Genomic DNA, 13,901 nt, shown 5'->3' on the forward strand with positions numbered 1-13,901 from the left:
ACCATAACAGGAAACAGGAGAAGCAGCATATGACCTCAAGAGGCTGCAAGAAGAGAGTCAAGAGCAGCCCTGGAGGCTCAGGCAGAGTCTTAGGGCAGCCCTGGGCTTTGGCAAAGTCAGGGAGGATGGCTTTGCAGGCAAAGAAACAGGATTTCCTGGGAGCCAAAAAGGTTTTCCACAACAGATTCTAAGCAAAGTTATAAGAAATTGACTTTAAAATATGAATTTATTAATTTACACTGAGAAATATATTTATAACAATAACTGATATCATTCATTTGATAGGACACAGCCTCCTAATTTTAGAATTACAGCTAGAACAAATAAAGCCAGATATTCTCAAAGAAAGTTTTAATAAAGCTGAGTAGCTGGTTGAGGTGCCTGTTTAGTCTTGCTCTATTTCTGTGTCATAAAATATTTTGGCTAGCCTAACTCAAAACATCTTTTCTGTTTTGCCTTTTGGGAGATTCTTCTAGATTATGAAGGCTAATTAACTCTGGAGGACCAAAAGATGATTCACTTCAGAATGTTACAGACTCATGTATGCAGTCAGTACGTCCTAAGGACACAGCCTGGGTCCCTTGAAGCGAGTGTAACAAAATCTTCATCTCTGAGACTCCATATAGGAGACTTGTTTGGTTATCAGCAAGATATTTAGAAGCTTTTACTACTTTTTTTTTTCCCTGCAGATGGTTAATTTCACCTAAATATGTAATAAATTTTTAGAAATTTTTATTTGAAATGATGCCTGCCTTGATTTTTTTCTCCAGATTCTCAGGGTATCTTGTAATAGCCAATGCACTGAATTTTCACATAGGGAAAGAATAGTTACTGGTTTCTGTCTCATCGAATTAAGTTAAATAACCCATTATTTAGATTAAGTCATACAAAAACAACATTGATAAACCTGACACAGACAGAGATCACACCAGAAATGAGAGATGTCTAGTTCAGCACCACATTTCAATGGGCACCTTAAATAACACTCTTTAGCCATCTATGGTTCCCTTTGCTCTTTAAGAACAAGTTACTCATCTAGATGCCAGAAACTGTTCAACATGCTAAAAACACAAAATGAAAAAGGTACACACTGTGCTTTTGCTTTTATAGTTTATGATCTAGTTGAAGACAGAGACAAGCCAGTGGACAGTGACAACAGTATGACAGGTGATAATAGGGAGAGAAAGCAGGTTGTTACAGCAGCACACACGTTCCCAGAAGTCCTAGACAATTTATTTCTTCAGAGGGAAGACCTGATTAATATCATCGCCACAACCACTCTCATCCTGTAACAGCCACAATTTACACATCGCCCCTTCTAAAGGAGGAGCCATGTCACATCACCTTTCAGCTTTACTACAACTTTGGAAGACAGGTCAGATGCTTTTGAAAAAGGAAAACAGCAGCAGCGGCAATCAGCTGTGATGGACAGCCAGCAGCTCCCAGCTTTGAAGCTGGCGGCACGGGCACAGAGACCACACTCTCCTCCAGGAAACATGACAGCTCGTACAGTCCGCCAGTATCCGACGAAGTCTATGGCCATGTCAAGTTCGTAACCATGGAGCTCCCGTGGTGGCTCAGTGGTTAACAAATCCGTCTAGGAACCATGAGGTTGCGGGTTCGATCCCTGGCCTCGCTCAGTGGGTTAAGGATCTGGCGTTGCCATGAGCTGGGGTGTAGGTCACAGATGCAGCTTGGATCCTGCGTCGCTGTGGCTGTGGTGGAGGCCGGCGGCTTCAGCTCCGATTCGACCCCTAGCCTGGGAACCTCCAAGAAATGGCAAAAAGACAAAAAAAAAAAAAAGAAAAGAAAGTTCATAATCATGACTGAGCACAGATAAAAACAAGAACACTGTACAAGACAGCAGCTTCCAAGGAAGCAGCCCCGTGGAGTTGCTCAAGCGGTGAGAACTGAGGCCCAGTGCCCACAGGTAGGACCAACTAGGCACCTAAGTGAGGGAGACGTGGTTCTCCGACCTCAATCGAGCCTTCAGCGATGGCAGCCCCAGCCAGCACCCCGCCTGCGAAACCAGGAGACCCCAAGCCAGACCCCTCAATTAATCTGCTCTGAATTCCTAACCCACAGAAACTGTTATATTCTGTTATTCAGCAACAATGTGTAACATAAAGTGTGATATTAATACAACTGTGTATCAATGAGTGTGTACCTTCCCAGTTAAAAGAAGTATGAGATTGTATAACTATCCATGAATACTGTTTCCCTTTAATTCTTAGACTATTTTCTTCTCTTTCTTTGAATATATTTATAACAGAGACTTAAATCCAACATCGGAGCCCAATTAGAATCAGCTACTAACTCATTTCCTCCCCCCCCCCCCAGGTCACACTGTCTTTTAATTCTCTGAACACAGCTACATAAATGCAGCATCAGGGCTCCCTTGGAATCAGCTTCTCCAGCATGAGTCACATTTTCCTGTTTCTTTGTGCATTTAGTAGTCTTCAGGTGAAAAGCAGAACTGTGGATAATTTATTGTAGTGGATTTATTTTGTTTTTCTAAGGATTCTGTTGTTGTTCTACCAGGAAGTTAACTTGCTTGGACTCAAACTGTGAATCTGTCTCCTCTTCAGCACACAGCAGCTGGTGTCTGCTCAGCGGGTGATTCTCTAGCTTGCCCCTGATGGGGTCCCGGAGCAGAGCGCAGTGGAGCAGGCAGATGAAGGTCTGGGTAGATTTAACGGTCACCCTCTCTGGGATTACCTTTGTTTCCAAGGCTCCCCAGCCTAAAACTCCAGCTGCTCTGCCAGCCCTGAATGCTGCCCTTTGATACAGGAATTCAGTCAGGCTTCTGATTTTTCCCACCCAAGCCGGCACATTTTGGGGAGCACAGCGTGTCAAAGGTGCAGCAAGTGTGCCTAACTCACCAGGAGGGCTTTCGAGGCCTCACCCTCCCCTAGTTTTGCCAGAGTTTTTGCTGGATTCTCTGGGTCTTGCGTGTGGGTGGGTGTGGGTGGGTTTATCTTCCTTAAATTTCCACTTGCTCTCGTCCCTGACTGCTGTCATGGACACCAGGAGCTGGGAAGAATGCTGTTGGCCAACGCCTATGCGAGGGGGTCTGGAGCACCCCCAGGAAGAATATCCGTAACTTCCGGCTCTTACCGGATCAGTAGCAGTCCTTCAATAGCTAACTCTTCTCATGCTTCTGCCTACCCTTGGCCATCTTCCAGAACCTTCCAAAAGTTGTTGCTAATCATCTGGCCAGTGCTTGTCACTGACATCTGCTGGAGGAACTGCCTGGTCTCTTGGAGCTGCGATTCCCTGAAGTCTCCTCTGGACTGTTCTAAGAGCCTTCTGCGTTGTCTTCCTGCTGCCACCTTCAGCTCCTCCACCCTCCGCTTTTTCACTCTGAAATATACCAATCACACCCCCTTACAAAGTCCGTGAAGAGCATCCGCTTCACTCAGGGCAAAGCCAAGTCCTCAGGATGACCTAGGAGTCCCACAGGAAGCTGTCCCAGGCCAGCTCTCAAGCCTCACTCGGATCGGACTCACCTGGACCCTCTGCGGGGCTCCCAACACACCCAGCTTGGTCCCGCTTGGTGCCTGCTGTCCACTCAGCCTGACACACTCTTCCCTCAAATCATTTTTCACTTTCCATGCCCAGAACGTGTGTGTGTGTGTGTGTGTGTGTGTGTGTGTGTGCGCGCGCGTGCACGCACGCGCCTATCTGCGCTAAAACACAGGCTCCAGGGAGGCAGGGACTTTATTGTGTTCAGTATCATAACTACAGGGTCCAGAGCAGGGCCCGAGAGGTAGAAGGCACTCCATAAACATTAGTTGAATGAGTGCGTGGGTTGAGTCTGTCTGCAAAGCCCACGGCATTAGTCGCTTGAGAGGCCATCACACTGACTGGATGGCTTAAACAACAGAAATTTATTTATAACAGTTCTGGAAGTTGGAAACCCAAGTTCAAAGTGCTGGCAGAACTGGTTCCTGCTGAAGCCTCTTTCCTTGGCTTGCAGACGGCTGCCTTCCCACTGTGTCCTCACGGTTTTTGTCGGTGGCCCCCTTCTGGTGTCTCTTCCTCTTCCTGTTGGATAAGGCTTTTATCCTTATGGCCCCATTTAAACTCAGTCACCTTCTTAAAAACTCTTCAAATACAGTCATTGAGGGTTAGGCTTCAAATGATAAATTGGGGGGGGACACAATTCAATCCACAACACCCAAAATTTATGCCCTTAAAATAGTTATTTTCAACCTCTTTTCTTTTTACTTTGTAGAATTATGATTTTTCTCTTTAGTTCTTTTTAGATGAACAGAGGAAAAAAATCTTTCAGGACTCTGACCAGCCCAGAAATCACCTGGCAAGAGAAATTTACTGAAATGGCCACACTGAGGATTTTCAGAAATAACGTGGTCTCATAAAACACCCCATGACTATGCCAACCATCTGCTGGGGGACTTTGACACACTGTGCGTTAACTCAGGGTAGCTCTGGGGACAGTTTACTGTGACTCCTCAGACACAGCCCGCAGAAAAGCATACTTCTTGGGAGACCCAAACGGAGCTCCCTCTCCTCACTGCTCCTTGAGCGCACGATGCCTGCTCCCACCCCAGGGCCTCTGTGCTCCTTGTTCCCACTATCTGGAGTGCGCTCCCTCCGGAGAGCTTTATGACCCAAGTCTCTTGTTACTTAATTTTTTTTTTTTGTCCAAAATTATCTCCATGCACAACTGCAAGTATGTCTCCCTATTTGTCCTTATCCACACCTCCCTCTGCTACTCGGTTCTTCCCCACGCCGCTTTTTAAAAACTACCTATCCCTTCCATCCAGAATGCAAGCAAGATGAAGGTAGGGGTTTTTATTTACTTTATTTACTACTTCCCTAGCTCCGAGGAAAGTGCTGGCACACAGCAGACAGTAAGTGAATATTTGCTGAGGAAATGAATGAATGAATGAATTTCCCCAAGGTTACAGAGCTGGTAGAATTGGAATTTGTACCTTATCGAACTAAATGGGCTAAAAAATAACTGCTAAAAATTACTGTACAGAGCAGCTAGCAATTCTTTCATAAGATAAACCTGGTCAAAGAGCAAAAAATGCTCTTCTCTGACACAAACAACAGACCTCAGACAGTGATGGAAAAAAATGCCCATCTTTACTTAAACAAAAGTTAATATTCCTTACAAGTATAAATTATAAAAATTTATTCTGTTTGATATTAGAGGGAGCTGACCATTTCTACAATTGAATATTTTGCATAAGAAAAATTAGCAGGGGAGTTCCCGTCGTGGCACAGTGGTTAACAAATCCGACTAGGAACCATGAGGTTGCAGGTTCGATCCCTGGCCTTGCTCAGTGGGTTAAGGATCTGGCATTGTCGTGAACTGTGGTGTAGGTTGCAGATGCGGCTCGGATCCTGCGTTGCTGTGTCTCTGGTGTAGGCCGGTGGCTACAACTCCGATTAGACCCCTAGCCTGGGAACCTCCACATGTCGTGAGTGAGGCCCAATAAATGGCAAGAAAGACAAAAAAAAAAAGAAAAGAAAAGAAAAGAAAAATTATCAGGTTAAGACATTTTAAGGTGCATAATTTGCCCTAGATTCCATTACTGTTGAATAGACACAAAGTATGTTATAAGCATTTCCCCAAAAGATGTATTTCATTTCTAGCCATGAGAACATATAAGTGGCATTCATTCATTAATTTTTTCCTCATAAACCTATCAACTACCTACTCTGACCAAACACTGTTCCCGGCACTAAAGATAGAGCAGGAGCAGGGAAAAGAACAATTCTTATATTCTTGAAAGGGGAACAAAAGCAAACCAAAAATGAGGAATGTATTCAGATCGTGAAAATATTAGTTTGGGTAATAACTGTAGTTCATTCTTTGTAATTCATTCTTAAATAACTCAGAAGAATCTTTGTCACAGTGGTAAAGACCTTAGACTCTGTGGAGTCAGATGACCCAGGTTTGCATCTTCATTACAAGCTGTGCCCCTGGAGAATTACCTCCTCCACTGGTAATTTCACAAATGGGGAAATGGAAACCCATTTTGCAAGGCGAATGTAAAGATTAAAAGAGAAAAAATGGAAACAACACACTGCAGGGAAAATAATAGATACCAATTAGCCGTATAATTATTATTACCATCAGGATAATGAAACAATCTAATTCTTCCACTGTATGGAAGATTAGGCTAAACCCATAGGAAAATCTTGGGCTTCATCTTTAATTACCTTTTCTTTTTTTGGAAGCCAAGATGAGTCATTCAATAATTCATTCAACAGATATTCATAGACCATTTAATCATGCCTACTAGGTATTTCATGAGGTGCTGAGAATAGGTCACTACAGGCATGACCTCTGCTCTTTTGGAGTTTAAGTTACTACATTATCATAGATACTAGGTTTTATGAGAGTAAACTGAAGAAATGCCTAACTTTTTAACAATAAAGTGACATTCAAGAAACCAATATTTACCAAAACCTATTATAAGACGCCCCTCCAGAAGTGCTCTGCATTCACAGAATGCTCAGTGAATAAACTTCACCAGCAAGGGAAAAGTTGGGGCCACCTGCAAGCAAAATAGGTGAAATCCCGGGGGTGTGTTGGGGTCCTCTCATCATGCTACTTTCAAAATGGAGTTGCCTTAATAAAATCTAAGTTTCTTAAGAACGAGAAATTCCAAAACCTACAAACATTCATGGTAAATAGTAGTAGATATTTTATAAACAGTTTTCAAATGAGATAATAAAGTCTAGGTCTGCACCACCATTCTGGCCCACGATCCTCTCCTCATCTCTTTCCTGTATTTACTGAAAGAAAGAACCAGCCTCTCAGATATGCCGCACTAGTCTGTTCTTCAAACTACTACCAGAGTGATCGTCTCAAATGTAAGTTAAATTAAGCCACTACATATATATATATTTTGATACATATATATATTTTGATACATATATATTTGATACATATATATATTTTGATATATATATATTTTGATACATATATATATTTTGATATAGATATATATTTTGATACATATATATATATTGCTTTTGCTTTTTAGGGCTGCACGTGCGGCACAGGGAGGTTCCCAGGCCAGGTGTGAAATCGGAGCTACAGCTGCCGGCCTACATCACAGCCTCAGCAACGCCCGATCCGAGCCAGGTCTGCGACCCACCCACAGCTCGGGGAACACCGGATCCTTGACCCACTGAGCTAAGTCACTATATCGGCTGGACTGCTCAAAACGTTTCTCACCACCCTTCAAACTCAGCGTTCTTCCCAAACCCGGAGAGGCCTGCGCGACCCGGGCCCGGCCTGCATCCCGGACCGCGCCTCCCGCGGGGGCCCCTGGCTCCGGCCGCGCGGGCTTCGGCAGCTCAGCCACCAGCTCTCTCCGGGGCCTGACGGCCCCTGCTGCTGCTCAGGGCAGGTGGAGGCTTCGTCCTCGGTTCACGACTAGCGACGTCACACACCTGCTCTCACAACGGACCGGTTTCATTTCTTCTTGGCCGCGATCACTGTTCGAAGTGACCCTCATCACTGCATGTTGACCTTCCGCTCCGTTTTCACACGGAATTGATAAGCATGATGCAACCTCTGCTCCCCTTGCTTCCCTCGGGTCAAGAAGCTATTGCTGAGTTACTTAATGAAGACAGGTCCTTGCCCTCCTCTTTCTTTTTGAACTGGGGAAACGCACGAGCCTCCAAGAACGAGAGAGAGACGCTGGAGGCGCCTCTGCTCCCCCGACGCCGCCGCCGCCGCGAAGCGGAGACGTCCCGCGCCGCCCCGCCCCGCCGCGCACCCGCTTCCGCTCGGCTTCCGCTAGGGGGCACGCTTCCCCGGGCGGCGGGGGAGGACCTTCTCTCGGCCTCCCTGCCCGCCCCGCCACCGCTCACCTGATCCTCCCTGGGCTTCCGCCAGGGGGCGCGCCGCCGAGGGCTGGGCCTCCGCCTCCGCCGCCGACCTCCTCAGCACCGCCAGCACGGTCTCCGGAGGCAGGTCGACCAGCTGCTCCCACACCGACTCCGTGTAGAAGTCCACCGTATGTGCATTGGAAATGGGCAGCGCTTCCCTCAGGAACCGCAGCAGCCCGTGCAACTTGGCACGCAGCGTGGGCAGGTCGGGGGTTACCGGGAGTGGGCAAGAAGCCGCCATGACGCACAGCCTCCCGGGCTATAGGTGGCGCAAACGTGGCCGCCAAGCGAGGGCTCGGGGGAAAGTAGCACAGGCCAGACAAGCAGAACTCCGATCTGGACTCTGCGTGGGCGATCGATTGCTTTTGCCTGATGACGTGTTTTGACTGCGTCCGCTGTGGTTTTCTGGCGCCGCAGTCGAGGTACAATGGCGCCAGTGAGGCCAGCCCCGAGGTGGCGGACGGGGAGTTTTGGGACACGTGGGGAAGGCGTTTCACGGGTCGGATTCACAAACAAGAATGTGAAACAGAGGAGATGGCGACCTAATCATCCTCAGGCCTTCGCGGGAAGCGTTCGCGAGGGTATGTATGTAAGAAAGCAGCTTTTTACAAATCCTCAGGCCTGCGAAATCTTAGGATACACGGTCCCCCGAAGCTGGGAAGTATTTAGGAATCACACCCGGCCCTGCTCCGTGCACAGGAATCTGATCTTAAATCCGCTCAAGGCATGGGTGTCTCGGAACTCTGAATAGGAAGCTAGGCAGTATCGCTCATTCCAAGTTTTTAAATATCTCCCTCAGCTTAATGTCATTTTTGATAAGAGCTCTTCCTCTACATTTTCCCCGTGACACCAAAAGCAGAGCGCGTCTAGGGTATTAGAGCGGAGGATTATGTACGACAGTCAGAAATGTCCTGCGCCACACCCTTGCTCTTCAGTCTTGTCTTACTCACTTTAGTTTGTACTTCTCATTTTGTCTCGCCGTCATTAAGTGGCCTTAAATCCCATTGAGAACTTATAGGCCTTAAATAAGTCCAGTTTTCTGATAACTGCTAGCTGTTGAGAAAGTAAAAAGCCGTCTTCCCTCATTTGTGTTGAATTACACAATGAAAATCAGTCGTATGGTAGTTTTTCTAAGATAAAATAATAGATGTAAGACTTTTCCCCCTAGGTATTTACTGAAGACCTAGATTGTTTCAGATGAAATAAGGAATCTGATTTGTGAGTACAGTAAGTTGGAATTGTGCAACACTCTAGTTTTTCCTTCAGATGCTTACTTGAGTTCAGCACAACTACTGTTAGCCTCATCTTTTTGCGAAGGACCAACATACTATTCATTCCATTAGCTTAAACTTGTTTTCTTAAAATAACATTTTAAAGCAAAACATAATGAAAATCTAGCATCTGAACATGATGATGTGAAAAGTTTTCATTGTAAACTAACAACTATGTTTTTCATGTACCATATTTTCTGGGAAAGTAATTCATGACATGTTCTTCAACAGGACAAGGCTTTGCATTTCGAAGAAAACTAAAGATTCAGCAGAATTACAAGAAATTGCTTTGGAGGAAAAAGGCAACTCAGACCTCACAAGACTCCCAGTTCACAGATAAATACCCTGATCATCTGAAACATCTCTATTTAGCTGAAGAGGAAAGACTCAGGAAGCAACTTAAAAAAGTTCACCCGTCTTTGTTAGAACGAGCTGACCAGCCTCCGTCAGAAGAACAGGTTGATCGGCCTTTGCCAGAAGAGCCGTGTAGCACTGACCAGGCCTTGTCTGAAGAACAGTGTAGCGTTGAGCAGCCTCAGCCAGAAGAACAGAGTAACCTGAGAGTAAAGTATGTGTTAACCATCTTTTGAAATTCTTCACTGTAGATGGAAGGAGCATTTGACGAAAGAGGTCATGGGACAGTTTCTGCAGTAATTGGAATTTTTCTTCGGCATTTTAGAAATACTAGGGGATTATGTGAAAATATTTTCATGGAGGCTTTCTTGTTAGCTTAAATGACTGAATTAGGCCAGTTTAACCTAATAGAAGAAGTGATGGAATGGGAATTAAGAGTCCTGGGTTTTAGATTTTTCATGTACATTTAACATCTTTTAACCATTGTTAACTCCTGTTACTAACTTATGTTTTTAAAAAATCTAGTTCTTGAGAGGTATGATAGTGTAGCACCTAACATAATGGACTCTGGACCTGGAGTTAATATGCTGGTGCCCAATAGCCTCTTCTCTAAAACGGAAATACTAAGTATGTAATTTAGAGCTGCCATGTTGGACAACCCCAGGACGGATGGTTTGCACAGACTGTGGTATTCCTGACCTGTATCTCAGGACACGGGGAAGACTAAATGAGTTCATTTATATATAGTACTTAAAGCTGCATGATTCGTGATTCGTAGGAAGTGCCATATGAGTGTTAACTGATACTACTGTTACTGTTATTAATCTGTTCCCCCTCCTCCTGCCCCGAGAACATAGACGCGGTTGCAATTTAAAAACAAATGAAACAGGGGTTCCTGCTGTGGTGCAGTGGGTTAAGAATCTGACTGCAGCAGCTCAGGTCGCTGTGGAGGCATGGGTTTGATCCCCAGCCTTGCACAGTGGCTTAAAGGATCTGGCATTGCCACCAGCTACAGTGTGGATTCAGTCCCTGGCCTTGGGAATGTCTGTATGCCATGAGTATGGCCATAAAAATATTATTTTAAAAATAAAAACACAATGAAATGGAATAGAGACAAATTGGTCAAAGAACTTCTGAGGTTAAAGTTCATGTACACCTACAATATCCTTCATAATGTCCTTCAATTTAATGCCTTTTTGCCTTTTTTGGTCTGTCATTTCTGCCATTCATATGCTTGTCTCCTGTTTTTAAACATTTTAAGATCTCTCAGAGCTTTCTGTATTTTGCTAGGTTGAAATATTTCTCCAAGACTCTCCATTTACCACTTTCTATATCTTGAAAGCTATAACTAAGTTTTTAATATGTTATTTAGCTATTTTGCTAATGAAATTAATGTCTTATTTCTTTCAACTTTTCTTTCCCCCTCTTCAATTGCATTAATGAGATTTGACTTTGTATAAGTACTATATTTGACATAATTGTGTCATAATTTTGGTTGTACTATTTTTTAATACTGTTATTTGTCTTCCTTTATCTTACAAAGCTCCATTACTATTTCAAAGAAAAATAAAAAGAAAACATCAAATCAAAAAGCACAGGAAGAATATGAGCGGATACAAGCTAAGCGTGCTGCCAAGAAACAAGTAAGATCGATTTTTTAAATACCTAGAGTCATTTTTCTTTATCCTAAGTGTACATATGTGCTTTTCTTAATATGGGGCACATAGTATGCTCTCTCTAAATATTTGTTAAGTAAATAAATGATCTGAGAAGAATTGGAGAATTTCAGCCTGAATGCTGAATATACCTGTTTATATTACCCTTGAACGGTGACAGTAATAGTTTAAGAATAAGATTTTCAGGGTACTATATGTAGGTTAATAATATGAGCATATAGGACAATGTTTCTGAAGACTGGTCAAATAGTTGCACTTTTTAACAAGTGTCTGGAGATTCTGTATAATAAAATTTGAGAACTACTTATTTAAGAAAAACAGAGGATTTTCATACATTTATATCAAAGCAAGTAAAAGTCAGAGGGAAGTTTTAGAATATTTACTCTCAAGCATTGGTCTTGCCTATTAAAAATCCTATTTGATGAACTTGGCAAAAAATTACTGCTCTTTGCTGTCACTCAGAAATCCAAAATTAGAAAGCGTTTTTCAAATTAGAACAAAATTTTTCGCAGCTTTAACACAATTATTTTATCTGTGGTTAATTCTTATTTCTTATATTGAAGATATATTAATCTATCACTTTGAAAAGGATAGCATGTCCATCAAATTACCCCAAAGATCGTGCTGACATATAATTTCTCTTGGGTCTTAGCTTTGTGATTTGTGTAATTAAGAAATCTGGAAGTTTAACATTTTAAAATTTGTATGATTAGGAAGGAGTTCTTTGGTGGCTTATTGGTTAAATATTCAGTGTTGTCACTGCTGTGGTGCAGATTTGATCCCTGGCCCAGAAATTTCCACATGCCAGAGGTGCTGCCAAAATAAAATAATAAAATTTGAATGATTATTCTTAAACTGATGGCAGACTAGGATGAAGCAACAACATTTGTCCATGGAAAAACTTGACCTTTGTTTCATAGCTTTTTACAGTATACTTTTTTTTTATATCCAAGCTCCTAATAGCTGCCACCTTACCATGTGAAGTAAGGACCATTATACTGTAAGATATCTAATATTTAAAAAAAATTTTTTTTTAAATTTTTTAAAAAAACATGCGATGGCTTTGTAATTATGAAAACTGGGTATCAGCCCTTCCTCTGTAAGACGAAGCGAAATCCCTGGCATGATGTTCTTAACGGAGATCCTGCGGTGGCTCAGCAGTAATGAACCTGACCAGTACCCATGAGGACATGGGTTGATCCTTGGCCCCGCTCGGTGGGTCGAGGATCCGGAGTTGCTGTGAGTTGCAGTGTAGGTCGCAGAGGCGTCTTGGGTCTGGCGTTTGCCGTGGCTGTGGTGTAGGCTGGCAGCTGCGGCTCCAATTTGAACCCTAGCCTGCAAACTTCCATATGCAGAGCATGCAACCCTAAAAAGACCAAAAACAGAGAAAAAGTTCTTTAAAAATGGAGTATGCTGTTTGTGAAAGCATTTTGTTAATTATGTCACCACACAGATGTCAGGCTTTGTCATTAGCAGCTGTACGTGTTATAGGGAATGTTGAATAGCAGTGCACTTACTGCATTATTTAAGAACGTTTAACCTTTATATTTAAGAATATTGCATTTCAGATAGTGTTTTTCAGGTTTATTATATAACTTTGAATTATTTTTTCTTAAACTCAAATGAATTCGAGTCTTTGTCTTAGCAAATGAAATGAGCATAATAATTTTTAAATGATCCAAATCACAGCACCTCATACAATATGTTACATATACACTGTATATAGTCAGTAAATGCTTCTTGAGTTAAATCTGTCAGATGGCAAATTTAAAAGAGTACCAGATACTCTGGAAATGATGTTAGTGTTACGTGGACTAGTTAACCTCTAAAGACACTTCTGACTTTTCAGTGGATCTAATTAAATGGTGAAATGATTAAATATATGTGCCTTCTCCCGTGCTCTTAATTTTATTTGTATGCAAATAATTAAAATTGTTCCATAAGTTGCCATTCTGTGTTATAGAATGCATCATAGTGTAAAGGCAAAGAGGCACTACTGCACTTAGGAATAACACTTCACATTTTGCAGAATGTAAGACAAACGAAGTGTTTACATGGTGATAGCTATTTCAGCAGAATTATTGAATAATATCTACTATTTGTTACTAATGAAAATTACATATGCTGATAATTTCAGGAATTTGAGAGGAGAAAACAAGAGAGAGAAGAAGCTCAAAGGCTCTATAAAAAGAAGAAAATGGAAGTGTTCAAAATATTGAGCAAAAAGACTAAGAAGGGCCAACCAAACTTAAATTTACAAATGGAGTATCTTCTTAAAAAAATACAGGAAAAACATTAAGTCAGACTTGTTGTCTGATTAGTCAAGGGTTAAAATATCTGCTGGCTATTGAGTTCTTTTGTATATGTCCTGTTCCTCCTAACAACTAAATTTGTCAACAGAAACTGGATTGCTAAGCTATACTAAATATAAAAAGTATAAATATTTCTTGATTTTGTAAAATAAAATTTTCTCTATATGCGCTATTTGATATGATTTGTTGGTCCTTTCCTCCCTCCCTGCCTTCCTTTCTTCCTCCCTTCTTCCCTTCCTTGCACCCATAGCATATGAAGTTCCCAGGCTAGCGGTCAAACTGGAGCTAAAGCTGCTGGCCTACACCACTGCCACAGCAGCGCCTGATCCAAGCCACGTCTGCGACCTGCACCACGTCTCGCAGCAATGCCAGATCCTTAACCCACATCCTCATGAATACTAGTCAAG

General features: G+C 42.7%; 2 protein-coding genes across 7 annotated transcripts in view; one reads left to right on the forward strand and one right to left on the reverse strand.

The window, feature by feature from the left end:
* Nucleotides 1-8,157, reverse strand: part of METTL25 (methyltransferase like 25) — a 141,951-nt gene extending 133,794 nt beyond the window's left edge. For all 6 annotated transcript variants that reach the window (XR_002344285.1, XR_002344284.1, XR_002344286.1 and 3 more), the window contains exon 1: nt 7,864-8,157. Coding sequence is in view for 3 of the 6 variants with exons in the window: in XM_021092803.1 (XP_020948462.1) it covers nt 7,864-8,122 (259 nt within the window). In the remaining 3 variants the exon portion in view is untranslated. The remainder of the gene's footprint in view (nt 1-7,863) is intronic.
* CCDC59 (coiled-coil domain containing 59) lies at nt 8,298-13,664 on the forward strand. Its single transcript, NM_001243859.1, is given in 4 exon segments — nt 8,298-8,462; nt 9,384-9,720; nt 11,050-11,149; nt 13,320-13,664. Coding segments are annotated over 4 exon segments (753 nt in total). The 5' UTR covers nt 8,298-8,308; the 3' UTR covers nt 13,482-13,664.

Source organism: Sus scrofa, chromosome 5, assembly GCF_000003025.6.
Source record: "Sus scrofa isolate TJ Tabasco breed Duroc chromosome 5, Sscrofa11.1, whole genome shotgun sequence".
Lineage (NCBI taxonomy): Eukaryota > Metazoa > Chordata > Mammalia > Artiodactyla > Suidae > Sus > Sus scrofa.